General features: G+C 42.7%; 1 protein-coding gene across 1 annotated transcript in view; it reads left to right on the forward strand.

Annotated features, from left to right (window-relative positions):
- Positions 1 to 379: 379 nt before the first annotated feature.
- wipi2 (WD repeat domain, phosphoinositide interacting 2) overlaps positions 380 to 16,191 on the forward strand; it is a 61,656-nt gene continuing 45,844 nt past the window's right edge. The window contains exon 1 of the mRNA XM_020520377.2: positions 380 to 654. Coding sequence (XP_020375966.2) covers positions 581 to 654 — 74 coding nt within the window. The 5' untranslated portion in view covers positions 380 to 580. The remainder of the gene's footprint in view (positions 655 to 16,191) is intronic.

The following is a 16,191-nucleotide window of genomic DNA, read 5'->3' on the forward strand; positions in this document are numbered from 1 at the left end:
GTGGTGGTGGAGGTGGAGGTGGAGGAGATGGTGGTGATGGAGGAGGAAGTAGTGGTGGTGGTGATGGAGGAGGAGGTGGTGGTGGTGATGGAGGAGGAGGTAGTGGTGGAGGAGATAGTGGTGGAGGTGGAGGTGGTGGAGGTGGAGGAGGTAGTGGTGGTGGTGGAGGAGATAGTGGTGGAGGTGGAGGTGGAGGAGGAGGAGGAGGAGGTAGTGGTGGTGATGGAGGAGGTGGTAGTGGTGGTGATGGAGGAGGAGGTAGTGGTAGTGGTGGTGGTGGTGGTGGAGGTGGAGGAGGAGGAGGTGGTGATGATTTGAGAAGGGCCTATGCCTTTAATGAGGGGCCGCCATATTGCAGGGAAATGGGGCGGAGTTGGCGCAGGCGCAGTGCGGCCGCCGTTGCACAAACACCATGAGGGGTGCGGAGCTCGAGCTGCTGCTCCTGGTCCGAGTTTAAAGGAGAAAGAAAACAAGCGTCGTGCGGAGCCGAGTTGAAAATCAGCGGCGGAGCCGGTGCGGGCCTCTCTTCCACCCCCCCCCCCCCCCCCCCCCTACTGGGGGGAGGGAAACACCGGGACCGATGAACCTGGCCAGTCAGAGCGGGGAGGGCGGCAGCAGCCAGCTCCTGTTCGCCAACTTCAACCAGGACACCACGTAAGGAGGGCCCGGGGTCGGGGGAACTACGGCTGGGCAGGGCAAAGTAAGCCCGGGGATCTGCGGCCTACGCTGACCAGGCAAGCACCGCCAGGGCTGGCGATCAGCTCCTGTCATCCTCCTTGCTGTCCCTCCTCCTTGTTGACATTTTTTTGAGAAAAAAATTATTTGGCCTCGCGAACGGCTGCTCAGATCATCAGCGGGTGATTTAAAATCTGTTAAAAGCCAGGCATTGGGAAACACTTAACCCCCCCCCCCCCCCCAAAACGCGATGCAGTTTATTTTTAAAGTGAGATGCAACAGAAGGAAATGTCAGGTTTGTATGTGGTTGCCAGATCCCAAGCTGCAGCATCCAGTTTAAAGGGACACTTCCTGCGTTTTTTTTAAAGAAAGACAACTGTTTGGAAACCGCCTTTGCATTTGTTCTAATGTTGTCTTGCATAACTAGTTTGGCGTGATTTGAGTAATGTGTTAGCACAAGTTTCTTTTTTCTAATTACACAAGGGTACTGTTAGTGTTTGTACCTACGGTAGTTTATGAATATGTTTCATCTTGTATAATTCAGGTTCACTCGAGTTGCTGGAAGGGCAGTACAATGTTGGGACGGAAGTACATTTTCAGTATGGACTAAATCTTGCAAGGTTGCTGTATAGCAACTGTTCGTATTTTCATGTCTTTTCTCTCTCACGTTGAGTGCAATGTTTCAGCCCTTCACATGTAATGGATTATCAAACAGTATTATCAGGACAAAAGGACTTGGCCGCTGCTAAGTTTTAATTCTAGCATGTCTAGGTTGAGATTCATTGTGTTAAATCAGGCCTCATATACAAAACCAGATTCACTGGTGTCCAATGATGATAATATGTTCCCATGCTAGACTATTAATCCTGAGGATCATTGTGTAGACAGTAGGATGAGGATGAATTTGTCTGCGTTTCTTTCAAAGTAGGAGATCTGTTTGCTCTGATTTTCTTGAAAGTGTGTTGATCAGGGAAAAATTTATTCCAAGAGTGCTTCAACTTCATGGCACTTTTACAACTGGAAGTAATTTCAGATGATTATCAATAGGGTGAACTGTCACAGCTCAGAATTGTGTGGTCTGCATAGTTTGGAATAGTACAAATGAGATCAGCTGTGGTGGCCTAATCACCTTACTTTCTCCAAACCACAACTCATTTGGATTGTTCAGAGATAGTAAGAACTGCCGATGCTGGAGTCAGAGATAACACAATGTGGAGCTGGGGGAGCACAGCGGGGCAGGCAGCATCAGAGGACCAGGAAAGTTGACGTTTCGGGTTGAACATCAACTTTCCTGCTCCTCTGATGCTGCTTGGCCTGCTGTGCTCCTCTAGCTCCACATTGTGTTATCTCATTTTGATTGTTGTTGCTTGCAGCTGTAACTAAACTTAGCCTTGTTCTCGGAAGGTTCACATGGATTCCTGTGTCAGAAAAAAAATTATTTGAAGCTAATGATCCAACCCCTCGTATCCTTTCATAACCTTGCTGGACTGAGCCATAAACCACGGTGCATCTTTTCCAATCTTTTCACTTTGTCTATGCTTCTCTTCTCACTTTTAGACGGCCCCTGACATTTTCTTCTCTGAAAACACCTACCTTAGAACATCTGTGTTTTTAAAAGTGTCCTAAAGCCAATCCTTTTTTCACTGTACCCCCTCCCATTCCTCAGACGACATGTCCATCCTGGGCCTCCTGCAGTGCCACAACGATGCCACCCGAAGGTTGCAGGAACAGCAACTCATATTCCGCTTGGGAACCCTGCAGCCCAATGGTATCAATGTGGATTTCACAAGCTTCAAAATCTCCCCTCCCCCTACCGCATCCCAAAACCAGTCCAGCTCGTCCCCGCCTCCCTAACCTGTTCTTCCTCCCACCTATCCCCCCCTCCCACCTCAAGCCGCACCCCCATCTTCTACCGACTAGCCTCATCCTGCCCCCTTGACCTGTCCGTCCTCCCTGGACTGACCTATCCCCTCCCTAACTCCCCACCTACACTCACCTTTACTGGCTCCATCCCTGCCTCTTCGACCTGTTTGTTTCCTCTCCACCTATCCTCTCCTCTATCCGCCTCCCACTCTCTCCCTATTTATTTCAGAACCCCCTTCCCCTCCCCCTTTGCTGATGAAGGGTCTAGGCCTGAAACGTCAGCCTTTCTGCTCCTATGATGCTGCTTGGCCTGCTGTGTTCATCCAGCCCTGCACCTTGTTGTCTCCTTTTTTCACGTGTAATTTGTTCCCTTGAATCTTTTTCATTCCCTTTGCAAGTGGTTCCTGAGTCTCAAAGGTTTAGGAAAGTTCTGAATTTGGGCAATGTTTTCTGATTTCCTTGACTGATTTTTATATGCTGTATTATTTCTATTATGATTGGATAGGAGCCTCCAGCTATGTTGAGGACATTGTCCATTTTGTGCTTAAATGGTTGTACACCCACAGAGGATATTTTCTCTGGTGATGTATTTGTCAAGTGATGATTTTGAGCTTCTGTGACTGCTCCTGTTCTTTGTGTTGAACTCAGCTGCTAGATTTTCATTACTCCAGGTCAAATGTTATTGCTTCCCTCCCAGATATCCAGCAAATCATTGGCGGCCAATAGTGCTTCTGTTTAGCTTGGGCTCATATGAGCATTGAAGTGTTTCTGCCACTTTTTAAACTGATGAAATGTTGAATGGACCAAGTATCCATTTTTAAAAAAAAATAGATATGCTAGTTTAATTACATCAGATACCTGAGTTTGAACTCGGTTTAAACTGATGAATTAAAAGTTCCTATCACTTGTAATTAATGTGAACAAAATACACTCTCGTAGGCTTCAATCAGCATCTCATTAGGTGAATATTCACATCATAAGATGATTCATGTAATTTTACTAATTTGGCTGAAACATTTTATTTAGACAATATGACAGCGTACTTATCCAATATGGAAATATACAACTTCACGCTGATGTAGTAGGGATACATCACCTTGCATTGGGCTGTTATTGAACAGAGAAGAAGAGGGTTTTACATCCATACCACAATGCCTGAGAACTGCTTGACATTCTCACTGACAGAAGTCACACGACACCAGGTTATAGTCCAATAGGGTTATTTGGAATCACACAAGTTTTTGGAGCACAGCCCCTTCATCAGGGACAGTGAGAGTTTCAGAAATATGTTTCATAATCTGCTGTGCCATAGTGGTGTAAATGAAGACTTCATTTTTTTAACTCCCATATAGTCAAGATACAATTCCATTCTCCATCCAGCTGGGTCTTGCTAGTTCTTCAGAGGGAGAAAGCTATAAGGAGAGTTCTTCCCATGTGCTGTTGCACATCTTAGTGGCAGGTATGGAACAAATACCTCAAGGAGTGGAGAAAAGCATGCCCAACTGTTTTTTTAGCCGCAAGTTGACAGTGTCTTGGGACTTTGAGAGGGGAAAAAAGTGTAATGTCAGTTGATAAAACCTCAGCGGTTGCAAGCTGTGCTCTGACAGCAAGAGAGATTTATCCTTTACAGATTTTGAGGCTTGCTGTTATTGATCAGTTCTCCTTTAATGAAATATTTTATATGTGTGGGAAAGGTTAACCTATAGCTATATTATAAGATACATTTTGAAGTAAGCATGAAACTGTTTTCAGATGATTCCTCAGTGATAAAGGGAAAATGAAAGTGTTGTACACAAAGCTTAAAATATCCTACAATTCCCTTGTTTGAAGTGTTATGCTGAGTTTGCAAACCTGATGGTGATTCTGGGCAATGTGAAGAAGTCCTGTACCGGTGATTAATTGATCATAGCCTTATGATTATTGGAGAAAAGAATCTGAATTAACCATTCAGGAGTGGCTGCTGTTTATGGCTATGTGCTTTGTTCCCAGATGTTGCAAAATTGCTGTTGAATGCAAATGGGCAAGTTGTTTGCTTCTCAAGTTATAGTCTGGCTGATTTTTAAAATATTTTTGTCATTTCCTTTGTGGTTTGATTTAAAAGTTCAATATTGAGGACTTGATGTGCTTGTCCTCAAGCCAAATCACAGTCTCCAAACATATTTTTGTGTTTAGTCAGGTGGGCAATTAGGCCACCTGTTATAAGTATAGATGTTGTACTGCAAACTCTTTTTAGTTTTATTTTCATGTCTATAATTTATATCTGTCCTGTGTCATGCACCAGTACCCAGTTGAGAAGGTGAGCAATCTGTTTGGCGGAATCTGTCAGATGTCACTTTTGAAACACAGAAATAAGTGTTGTAGTAACTTGTTTTTCTTTTCTTTTCCTCAACTCCATAGCGAGTGCATCATAAACCCCAAGGAATTGTGACGCTGTACAAACCTGATTTATGCATTTGGTGTCTGAGTAGATCACATTGTTTTACTCTGGGGATCATGATCGTTGAAAACTGGAGGGTAAAATAGCTCTGTTATGCACGGTGTAACTGTGGTATTGTAGATATTTCTAACTCCTCATTTCTAAGCACTATCATCATTAATCAGAAACTTTGCACAGATATGAAGTGAATAAAGATAGAATTTGAATTCACATAATGTCTTTCATGATCTTGGCGAAAATGTTTTAGGATCAATAAAATTGCTGTTTTTTTTTTCAGTGTAGTTTCCACTGGCATGTGGGTAAATGTGGCAGATAGGGCTGTGCTGCATACAACCTGTGAACAATGATGAAGTGATCTGTTTTTGCTGAAGTTAAAATTATGACACATGTCTGAGTTATTTAAACAGCTGTGGATATTTGCTGGGCTTGGAATGGAGGGGAAGATGAGAGATTGCTTTCAAAGAATCTATGTACAACGTTATATTTGAGATGTTGATATCTGAACAAGCCACTTTTGTCCACCTTGGCGGTGGGTCCCTTAAAGCACATGCAAACCCCCCAAAAAAAACTGAGCTGATCCATCAGATCAGCTGCACCACGTCACGCTTCTCCAAACTGTGGCAGCAACTGTTTGACAGCAAAAACCTCGGCAAGTCAATTAAGGTCCAATTACAGAACAGTTTTTGAGCTCTTCTGGCACAAGAGCATTGGCCCTTTTTCTGGGCCAGAAGGTCTGTGTTCAAGTCCTACCTCTGTAGAGATGTGTCACTATGTGCCTGATCAGGTTGATTCAAAATACATACAGATCCGATGTTTTCTTCGTCTCTACACTCCTCTATTGCATTGAGACGTTGACTGTGAATTAGTGATGCCTAAGAGTGCCAGAGAAATTCCAGTGTTATTTCCTCTGCCAAATTGTCACATTCAGTGGAAAGACAGTTGAACAAATGCTGTTGTCCTTCTTCGAGCCAGGACTGTAAGCATTCGGGCAAGAGTCTTGCAAAGTCAAATTTGGATCACTGGGCATCAATACAGAAAGTGTTGGAGAAACTCCACAGATGTGCCAGTACCTGTGGAGAGAGAAACTAAACAGTTTTGACGAAGTCATATTGGACTTGAAACATCAACTCTCAACAGCAAACATTAAGTATGGTATGCAAGAATTCAAGAGAATGATAAAATGAGCAAGCTGTTTTTGCTATAACATATATTTGGTAAGGCCATTCCACAAAGGAGCGATCCTTACCGGATGCACCGTAGTGCTATTGTCAAAAGAGGAATGCAAACTCAGACATTATTGCACATCATTCGGACTATCTGCGGGACGAGAAGGCACAGGTCGAGGTACAGGGCCATCTGGGCACAGCCCTCATCCATTTGCTCCACGCATGTAAATGTCATAACATTTGACACTGCCATAGCGATAGTAATCAGGTCTCCGATGGATATTTTGGAGATCCCCAATCTCTTGAGGTGAATGGCACTTTTGGTGTAAATGAGCCCACGGCAAGATATCACAACCGGAATCTGTTTTACCGTCGCGATCCTGTGGCCCAACGCTGCCAAGTGCTTCCGTGTAGCGGTTACCACCTCGTCACATCTGTATTTCTCATGTTTTAGAGTCCATGTCTCTTCCATACATGACTCAAGAGGCACCGCTACATCACACACATAGGCAGTATCGTTCTTCACCATTACGATGTCTGGTTTGCAGAATGATGTCTTCAGTGGTATTCTCGGCTCTATCATTATTTCGGCCTGCATGACATGTCGCAGCTGTCGCACCAATTGTTTAACTATTCGATTATGTCATGCGCAGTGTGCGTCATGTGTAACCATACAACTCTGCAAAACATGGTTGAGCGTCTCCGGTTTGCCACAGTCGTCTCGGCATTTATTGTCCCCAGTTCCACAGGCACCTCGAGCTCTCCTAGTCTTCTTCGAGAGCGACCCACTTCCCAGTTGAGTCGCTCTGATGAACAACCTGGGGAACATCTTTTACGTTCTTCAACAACCACCTGTATGATATTTGGTCAGCTTTCACCCCCTGCAGTATCTTAGTCGGTGTGGCTCAGCATGCGCTTTCTCCAGTCCCCCTTAGCTTCCTGCAAGTTCGATACCTCATCATTTCCAATCCTGCCCCCTCTGGACATCTCTCTACACACGGGCTGAAAGGAGTCCGGCGTCGATAACGCCCACATCCAAGGGGTTTCTTTCGCTAAGAGTCGTTCCAGTCTCTTCCCTCTTTCGACCGGTATTACTGTCGAAAGGCATGGAATGCCCAACCCGCCATCCTTTATGGTGGAATGTATAAAACCGATGGATGCGTCTTTGGGGAGACGGAGCCAACCTCCTGATGGCCTGCCTGACCTGCCGATCTGTAGCCTTGAGGGTGTTACGATGTGCCTCACCCAACGTCAGACTATACTTCAGTTTTGGAATTAAGCAATTGTGGATGATTTCCACCTGCTGCTGTGGTTTTAACGGGGCGTGTGAAACTTCCTGAATCATCTCATGAAGTATCTTCTTGTGAGGCATTGGTGCCTGTCCCTTCCAATTAAGTAGGACTCCCAGGTATTTGACTTGGTTGGTAGGGCCCATCGATGGAATATCCGAGCCATCCATACAGATCTTCATCTCCCTGATGGCCACCTTCTTTAGTGTCTTCGATCCAACGACCAAGAGAGTCATCGATTTTTGCGGGATTGATCTTCATGCCCGCTGCATTTAGGGACGCTGTTAATTTCCCCAGTTTCTCTCTCGGGCGTGGTTCGTTCTCGGCCAAGACCACCACGTCCACCTTCTCATCAGCGAGCTGGTACCCTATGCGTCTATCAGCAAGTGCGATCACCTCATCAACCACCATAATAAATAGCAGTGGAGAGAGGGGATCTCACCTCACCCCCCCGGCGGCTCTGATCGTGGTTTCGCCCAACAGGGCTTCCGCTCCATCATAGCCACTCCTCAGCAAAGCCACCAACGGTGCTGGCGCTCCAAATCCTGCTGCCGCTCGAAAGATGGTGTCATGAGCGACCAAGTCAATTGCCTTCGACACATCAATAAAAGCGCAAGCCAAGTTGTTGTATCTTGCAGTTGCCTCACGCAACACCGCCGTCACTAGCTGGGTGGCTTCAAACGTCCCATCCGGCCACCAAAAATCTGAACTGAAAGGACGGCAGGTCCGGGCAGGACATCCATCTCTCAGCGAGGATCTTATGAAATACCCGGAGAACCACAGATGTTATATTTATTGGCCTCAAGTCCGTTGGGCTAATAATTTTCCCTTCAGACTTGGGGACTAAAGTTATTTGGGAAACCCGTAGTCTTTTAGGAACATATTCCAAGGCAATAATGATGTTAAAATATGCGGCCCATATCCTCCCATTGGCCGCAGCTATTTCGTCAGCCAACAGTCTATCAACACCGGTTGCTGTGCCCTTGGAGGCCACTATGGCTTTCCTCACTTCCTCTGTCTCACACGGATGAATTAGGTCCCCCCTTGTATCCAGGATTCTCCTAATCGGCTTATCATCCGCCTTATGCTTGCGTGACAGAAGCTCCTTCCAATACTTGACTGTGTTATCAGGCCAACACTTATCGGCAACCACCATGTCCTTCCACTCCCCACGGAGGATGGATTTAACCATATCCCCCTTCCGCTTTGCCCAGTGGGCCTGGACATGGGCATACTCCTTGCGCCTCCGGTGTCTTGCGCTTAACTGTTGCCACTTCCGAGATGTAATGCGTGCCTTTGGTATCCATTTCATATGCAGATTTTCATCTGCATGATCATCCAATTCTTTCCTTGCTTCCGTCACCGAGGACTGCCTCCGGATGATTCGCCCGACCAGATTCCAGAGTACACTTGGACCCAAATGTTTCCGTGCGGATTCCCTGTAACTGTTGATCAGCTGTCTCGATCAATCGTCGACGATCGAGGGATGTTGTTTAGCTTAGCTACTTGCACGTTGACTTAAAACAAAATCTTTCGCGTCTTCTGGTTCTACTGAAAACCGGTATGTGAAATGTTAGCCGTTTCTAGAGATATTGCCTGATCTGCTCAATGTTTCCAACAGTCTCTACTTGTATTTTACTTAAGGTTATGATTGGTAATTGAACATTTTGAGATGATAGTTACCACTTAGGGAAAATGTAAACTGCATGCAAAGTATTGATTGCTGGCTGAGAAAGTGGTTCCATGGTGGAAACACAGCTGGGTAAGTGTCATGAATTTAAAATGTTATTTCTGTTAACTCTACAGTGTCTCTATATGTGAAAGGTAGTGAAGCAAGTAGTCAAGACATTGTAATTTTAAGGGTAAATAACCTTACTCAAAAGTCTTTATCTGAAATCGATTCAGTTTGTTTGAAGTTGTTTGATTAATGCAAGTTTGTCACAATAGGGGCAGATACAAAATCTAGTTGTCAATGATTGTTATGACCATATTGAAATTCTAAACAACTTTGATTCAGGTTTGGCCTCAAATTACTCTCAATTCTTGAGAGATAGAAAGTTAGTTATTACTGATGTTAAGTACTAACAGTTGATGGTAACACTAGACATGTCGGTTTGATAGATTAGAAGTTTTCTTTTTCATTTTGTTTACCACGGAGGTCAGTCACTGAACATAACCCAAGAGGCTGCCAATGTACTTCTAACTTAAAAAAATCATTGCTCAAAAAACCCCACAAACTTTATTCCACTTTTCAAGAAGCACTTTACAGCAATCTCAGAAACATTTGAAATAAAAATTCATCCCTTTTACTTCAGCAGTAAGCTCACAGATGCTCATACTTCAGTGAAGAGTTACCTCTACTTATATACAAAAGCTGCTTGATCAGCTGGAGCAGCTATAATCAGTTTCCTTTGGGCAAATTTGTGTGCATTCACATTAATGCTATTTTCTTGAGTTAGTTTTCTCCCTAAGATCTGTAAAACAAATGACTAACTTGGGTCACTATTATACTTCATATCAGCTCCCTAAACCCATGTCCTCAACAGCCTTATATGATGGCTATCCTTCTGACACTTCTTCCACAGTCGTCATCTTCTAGAGTTTTCTCATACTGACATTTCAGCAACTTGGGACTTCTCCCAGCCCTGACTACTTGGAAAGTATTCACAGCAGGACTAATGCTATGGGCCTGTTCTCTCTCCTCATGAGTCTGCTTCTGGACTTCTCTTGTGGCTCTCTTGCAGTTGTAAAATTGAATTGGCAGAATGTACATTGAACTGGAAAAGTAAAATCCAGGTTCTCCAGTAATACTATGTTATGAACAGTCATAACACTGGCATCTTGAGAAATAAAGGCTTCAAGGGAAGATACTGAGTACGATCTGACACCCTAGGGAGCAGTAAAACTGCTTGTGCAAATAATTGTCCCTATTTTGAAGTAAAGTGTTTTCTTTCTGTGCTAGAGGCAATAACTTTATCCACATACAGTGACACAGGAATTTATTGGATTGTTTTTACTTCTAGCTTTTGGGACTGATTGTTTTATAAGTGTTCCTTGTATCAGTATTTTGTTGTATTGTTTTACTTTTGTATTCTAATAAACAAAATTTTTATCCTGAATTACACAATTTGGCTGATGAGATAGTTGAAGTCACCAGTCATTGTGGTGGGAGGGGGAGAACCATTGTGAACATATGATGTGACATAAAGTACCAGTATTGTTGGTGGTTAATCCTGCAGCATTATATTTGTATTCACAGCACATTTAAAAAGTTGTAAGTTTCAAGTTTTAGGATGATAGTTTGTTTTTACAACCTTAAATTCACTGAACACTAAAGTGGGGAGTTAGTCAACATTGTATCAATTCCCACTTCTTTGTTTTAACAAATTATAAGTTAACAGAACTTTATAAATTTGAATAATGAACTCGGCTTGTTTTCCATTGAAATATTTTCAAATTCTGCTGCTGTGTCAGTGTTTCTGCAGAGTTGTGTTGAGTGCAGTCTGGCTGATTGACCCTCGTGCACTAAATAGATCCTTACTGTACACGGCTTTACACACTTTTTGAATCCCATTATCGAAAAATGCTTCCAGATTTTTTTTTTTGGAATAAGGGAAGTGAATAAGCTAGCATAGTTGACCCACTTATTGTAGATCATTGCTCATGAAAATGTTGGCAGCCTTTTCAACTACGTTGATTTGGTATTCTCAATCGTTGCTCCGGCACAATAATTGAGAGGAGATGTACAGTATCAGCAGCAAAGAACAGCCATCAGGTTCCCAGTATTGAAGAAACCACTTATATAGTGCAGGTACGTTTAGTTTTCTGTGAATGAATGCCAGTGATTTCTCTTTTTCCAACATGAATCTTTGCCAATACTAAAAATGATCGGCTATTGTGTCAATATAACTGATATAATCCGGCAATGTTAATATTTTTTCAAAAAAGGCTTTCACTAGAAGCTTAAAAGATTTAAAGAAAGTGCTTGCATTTAAATGGTGTATTTACATCCTCAGGAAATCAAAGTTTATCCCAGCAAAACTGAAAATGCTGGAACTACTCATGTCAGGCAACAGAGCCTTTTATGGTGCAAGATAGTTAACCTGAATAGTTAATTTTATTTCTGTCTCGATTGGTACTACCTGACAGTTTTTTTTCTTATTTAAAATTTCCAGTAGCTATAATATTTTACTTTTGAATTACTTTGGAAATGTAGTCTTTCTTGCCTTTTTGACAGCCAATTTGTCACTTTCAGAGCCTTGTATTAATATATAAAATGACCAATGAAACAATTTTGGCAGCATTGGCTGATGGAGAAATATTGGTCGCCCCGAGTGACCCCTTACTCTCCATCTCCATTCTTCATATAGTGTCACGAGATCGGAGATTTTAATTTCCCATCCAAAAGACAATGTGGGCAATTTTAATGAAGCTGTGTTTCACTTCTGGTAGATTTGGAATGGAAACAACATGAAAACATGAACAGCTAATGCCTCTGACAGTACAGTTCTGTCTCAGTATTGAACTGTCGGGTCAGCTAGTGTGGGATTTGAACCTGCATTTTCTAGCTAATTAATGTAATAGGTTTGTATTTATATTCTGTGTTGTTGTTTGAGTACGCGAAAACACTTTTGGGGTTCATTCATTTGAGATGTGGGCTTGCTGACTGGGTCAACATTTACTGCCCATCAGAAGGCAGTGGGCGAGCGGTCTCCTTGAACCACTGCAGTCGTCTTTTTTTTTTAATTGGAGGTAGACCAACAAAGGGAGTGAGCTCCAAAATTTTAATCTATTGACACTGGGATATTTTGAAATCTGGATGGTGAGCGGCTTGGGAGGGAATTTTCAGATGGTGATGTTCTCATGTATCTGCTGCCCTTGTCCTTTTGCCATGGTAGTGTGTGAATTAGAAGATGTTGTCTAAGGAGCCTTGATGAATTTCTGCAATGCATCTTGTGGATCAGTCCACACTGCTGCTACTGAGTATTGATGGTGGAGAGGATGAATGTTTGTGGATTCATGCCTGCTAGTCAAGTGGGCTTCGTTGTCCTGGATGGTGTCAAGCTTCTTGTGATGTTAGAGATGCCTCATCCAATTAAGTGTGGCGTATTGCATAATACTCCTGACTTGTGCCTTTAGAAAGTCAGAAGGCAAGTTACTCGTGTAAGATTCCAAGCCAATAATTGGCTCTTGTAGCCATTGTAATTGTATTTGTATGTCTTGTCCAGTTCAGCTTCTGGTCAGTGGTAACCCCCTAAGGATGTTGATGGAAAGAATTTCGGTGATGATTCTACGCTTGAGGTATCTTGTAAATGCATTGTGTGGACCCCACCCACCCCCAGAAAAAACAACCTGAGATACCCACCTGTGTCCCAATCACAATTTAGGCCTTTTTTTCTGTCTTGATACTTGATTTTGTTGTTATCTTAAATATTTTAAATTTTTAGTTAGGAGGTGTGTGCACTGGGAATCCCATCAAACAATTCATGAATATGCCTCTTGCTGTATTCACCAAGAGTTGTTTTGACACTTGGGGACACCCTCCCATGCATAATGAAAGATATTGAGGCTGAATGTACTAATGAAATAAGCTTCCATTACTAGGTTCTTTGCAGAACCTAATGGGATATCTCCATCAGAATTCCTGGAAGGATGGACCAAAACAAAACTTTGTCTGGTTAACGGGGGGACAGGATGGGACTGGAGCAGGATTCGTTTCGGTTTTGTCTGTCTTTTAATGATTTCAGTAACAATTTTTGAGAAATTGCTGTCCTTTTCATATTCTACCGGTTCCTTCATGTCCGTGGACACATGTATTAAAGTCTAGCATAGTTGGCATCAACTTATACAGTCTGCTAAAGATCTCTGTGATTGCATATTTGCATAGGTATACAGTTCAAAACTGACCACAGAAAATGCTGTTTAAAATCTTACTATTACCAATGAAGTGGTGTCAGTCCTTTTGTTTTAGTAAAACTTGAGAGTGTTTGCATCGGTTGCAGTTGTCCTGGCATGTTTACTGAATTCAAATTCCACCATCTGCTGCAGTGGAATTCAAATCGGGTCACTAGAACATTAGCTGAGTTTCTGGATTAATAGTCCAGTGACAATACCACTAGGTCGTTGCCTCCCCTCTCTCTTCTCCCACTCTAAATTCCTTTCCAATTCTGCAGAGATGTTCTTAACAGTGGTACTGGACAAGTGACAGCATTCAGGACTCTCACTTACCTGTTTCCTAATTATACTGGCCCCTACTACTACTGTGTTCCATTTCTTCCTCTAACTTGAATAGCTTTTTGTTCAATGATGTCATGGGCAGTTTGTTCGTCCTCCCTATAGTCCAATCGCTCATCCACACAGTTGCAAGAACCTCAACTGTTGGACAGCCTTAAGAGCTGCCCCTTTGGATTTCTATACCTGCCTCACCTACAATCACTCCCTCCATCCTTGATTTTGATTTTATTTATTATTATCACATGTACTGACATGCAGTCAAAAGTATTGTTTTTTGTGAAATTCGGATAAATGGTATCTTTCTTTAGTGCATCAGGGCAACAGAACAGAATGCAGAATATAGTTTTGCAGCTACAGAGAAAAATCAACACTTACGTGAGGTCCATTCATAAGTTTGGTAATGGCGGGAAAGAAACTAATCTTAAATCTGTTGGGATGTGTTTTCAAACTTTTGTATCTCATGCTGATGGAAGAGACTATAACCAAGGTGGGAGGGATCTTTGATTATGTTTCCCGCTTTGAGGCAGCAGGAAGTGTAGACAGAGTCAATGGAAGGAAGGCTGGTTTTCGTGATGGACTGAGCTGTGTTCAACATCTCTCGAAGTTCTTGCGGTATTGGGTAGAGCAGTTACAATACCAAGCTGTGATGCAACCGGATATGATGCTGCTTAATTGATAAGTGTCATTATGGACATGAGAATTTAGCCTTCTAAGGAAGTAGAGGCATCCTTTCTTGACTGTAGTGTTGACGTGGATGGACCAAGACCGATCACTGGCGATATTTATTCCTAGGAACTTGAAGCTCTCTACCATCTCCACCTCCGCATTGTTGATTCAGTCAGGGGCATGTCCTCCACTCTGCTTCCTGAAATCAGTAACCAGCTTCTTTGTTTTGCTGACATTGAGGGAAAGATTGTTGCCTTTACACTTTGCTATTAAGGTATCTTATCTCTTTCCTGAACGGTCTTGTCGTTGCTTGAGATCTGACCCACTCCAGTCATTAGCAAATTTGTAAATGGTGATAGAGCTGAATTTGGCACAGTTATGAGTGCGTAAGGCTTTTATTAAGGGGTTGAGTATGCAGCCTTGTGTGGCACTGGTGTTGAGGATTATTGTGGAGGAGGTGTTGTTGCCTATCCTTGCTGATTGTGATCTGTGGGTCAGGAAGTCGAGGATTCAGGTGCAGAGGGCGGAGCACAGTCCAAGATCGGAGTTTGGAGATGATTTTTGTTGGAATTACTGTGTTGAAGGTGGAGCTAAAGTGACAGACTAAGATTGAATGACCTAATCTAAGGGGTGTGGCAGCTTTCTGCAGCAAGGTGTCCAGTTGTCGTCTTCCTCCCTGATATGCTATGTCTGCAAATTGGATTCCAGCTGCTCAGTTCTGATTTTGAAGTTGCTAAAGCTGCAAACACTTCCCATAGATTCTGTCAGTGTAAGTCACCCTGGTGTCCAGCAGCTTCCACATGCTGCAGGTGCAACCCATCACCTGACTTGCTATTTTTTTCATACTTTATTTATTAATTAAATCACTAACATTCCTGCTCTTTGCACTTGAGAAAAGCTTGCTCCTCATTTTTTATACAAATATCAATCTTCTACTGAACAAGCTACCTTTACAATAAAGAAAAGAAATTAAACACAAACAAAAGACTGACCTTTTACTTAAAAGGTTGGAGATAGTCACCAATCACTGCTTGCTTTGGGCAAAAAGTAGCAAAACACCTCTTTCTTCCCCTCCCACTTAACACCACGAGGCCCCCAATTCTAGTGCTCTATTGTAAATCTCACTAAATTGGCTTCTCTTATAAGATCCCAACAAGGTCAAAAATCACGCAACATCAGGTTATAGTCCAAGAGGTTTTACTTGAATGCTGACTACAAATTACAATTTAAATTAGTGTCACACAAATTAAAGATTTAGACACATTTTTAATGCAGCAAATATACGCACCCAGCCCAAGGCTTAACTGAATGTGTTAGCTGAATTTATATGCTCTGACTACAATTGTGTGCGTTTTCTCTAGCGCTTTCATTAACGCAAATTAACATCGCATAGCCAGTGCAATAACTTCTTAATGCTGTTCTCACTGAACTTTTTATTGAACTCAGTTGACTAGAATTTGACTTGAAGAGGATCTCCTCCACATAGTCAAGTAGGGGAAAAAAAATTTCTTTTGCCTCAGCAGGTCCAGGAGTTGTGCTGCATAGAATTACTTCATTCCTAGTCACAGGCGTGAATACTTGTAAGTCATTTGAGCCTTTTACTTGATAATGTCACTATTCAACAGCTTAATGTCAAGGATCTAGCATTTGTCTTCCTGTTGTTTAGACTTGTCCTGTATTTTCTTGAGGTCTTGATATAACGCTGCAGTTTTAATGAAGGATTATGAACGTGTGCGATTTACCAGCTGGCCTCTTGCATATTTTGAGATAACAAGGTGTAGAGCTGGATGAACACAGCAGGCCAAGCAGCATCAGAGGAGCAGGAAGGCTGACGTTTCGGGCCGAAACCCTTCTTCAGAAA

The sequence above is a fragment of the Rhincodon typus genome, chromosome 21 (assembly GCF_021869965.1).
Source record: "Rhincodon typus isolate 14 chromosome 21, sRhiTyp1.1, whole genome shotgun sequence".
NCBI classification, from domain to species: domain Eukaryota; kingdom Metazoa; phylum Chordata; class Chondrichthyes; order Orectolobiformes; family Rhincodontidae; genus Rhincodon; species Rhincodon typus.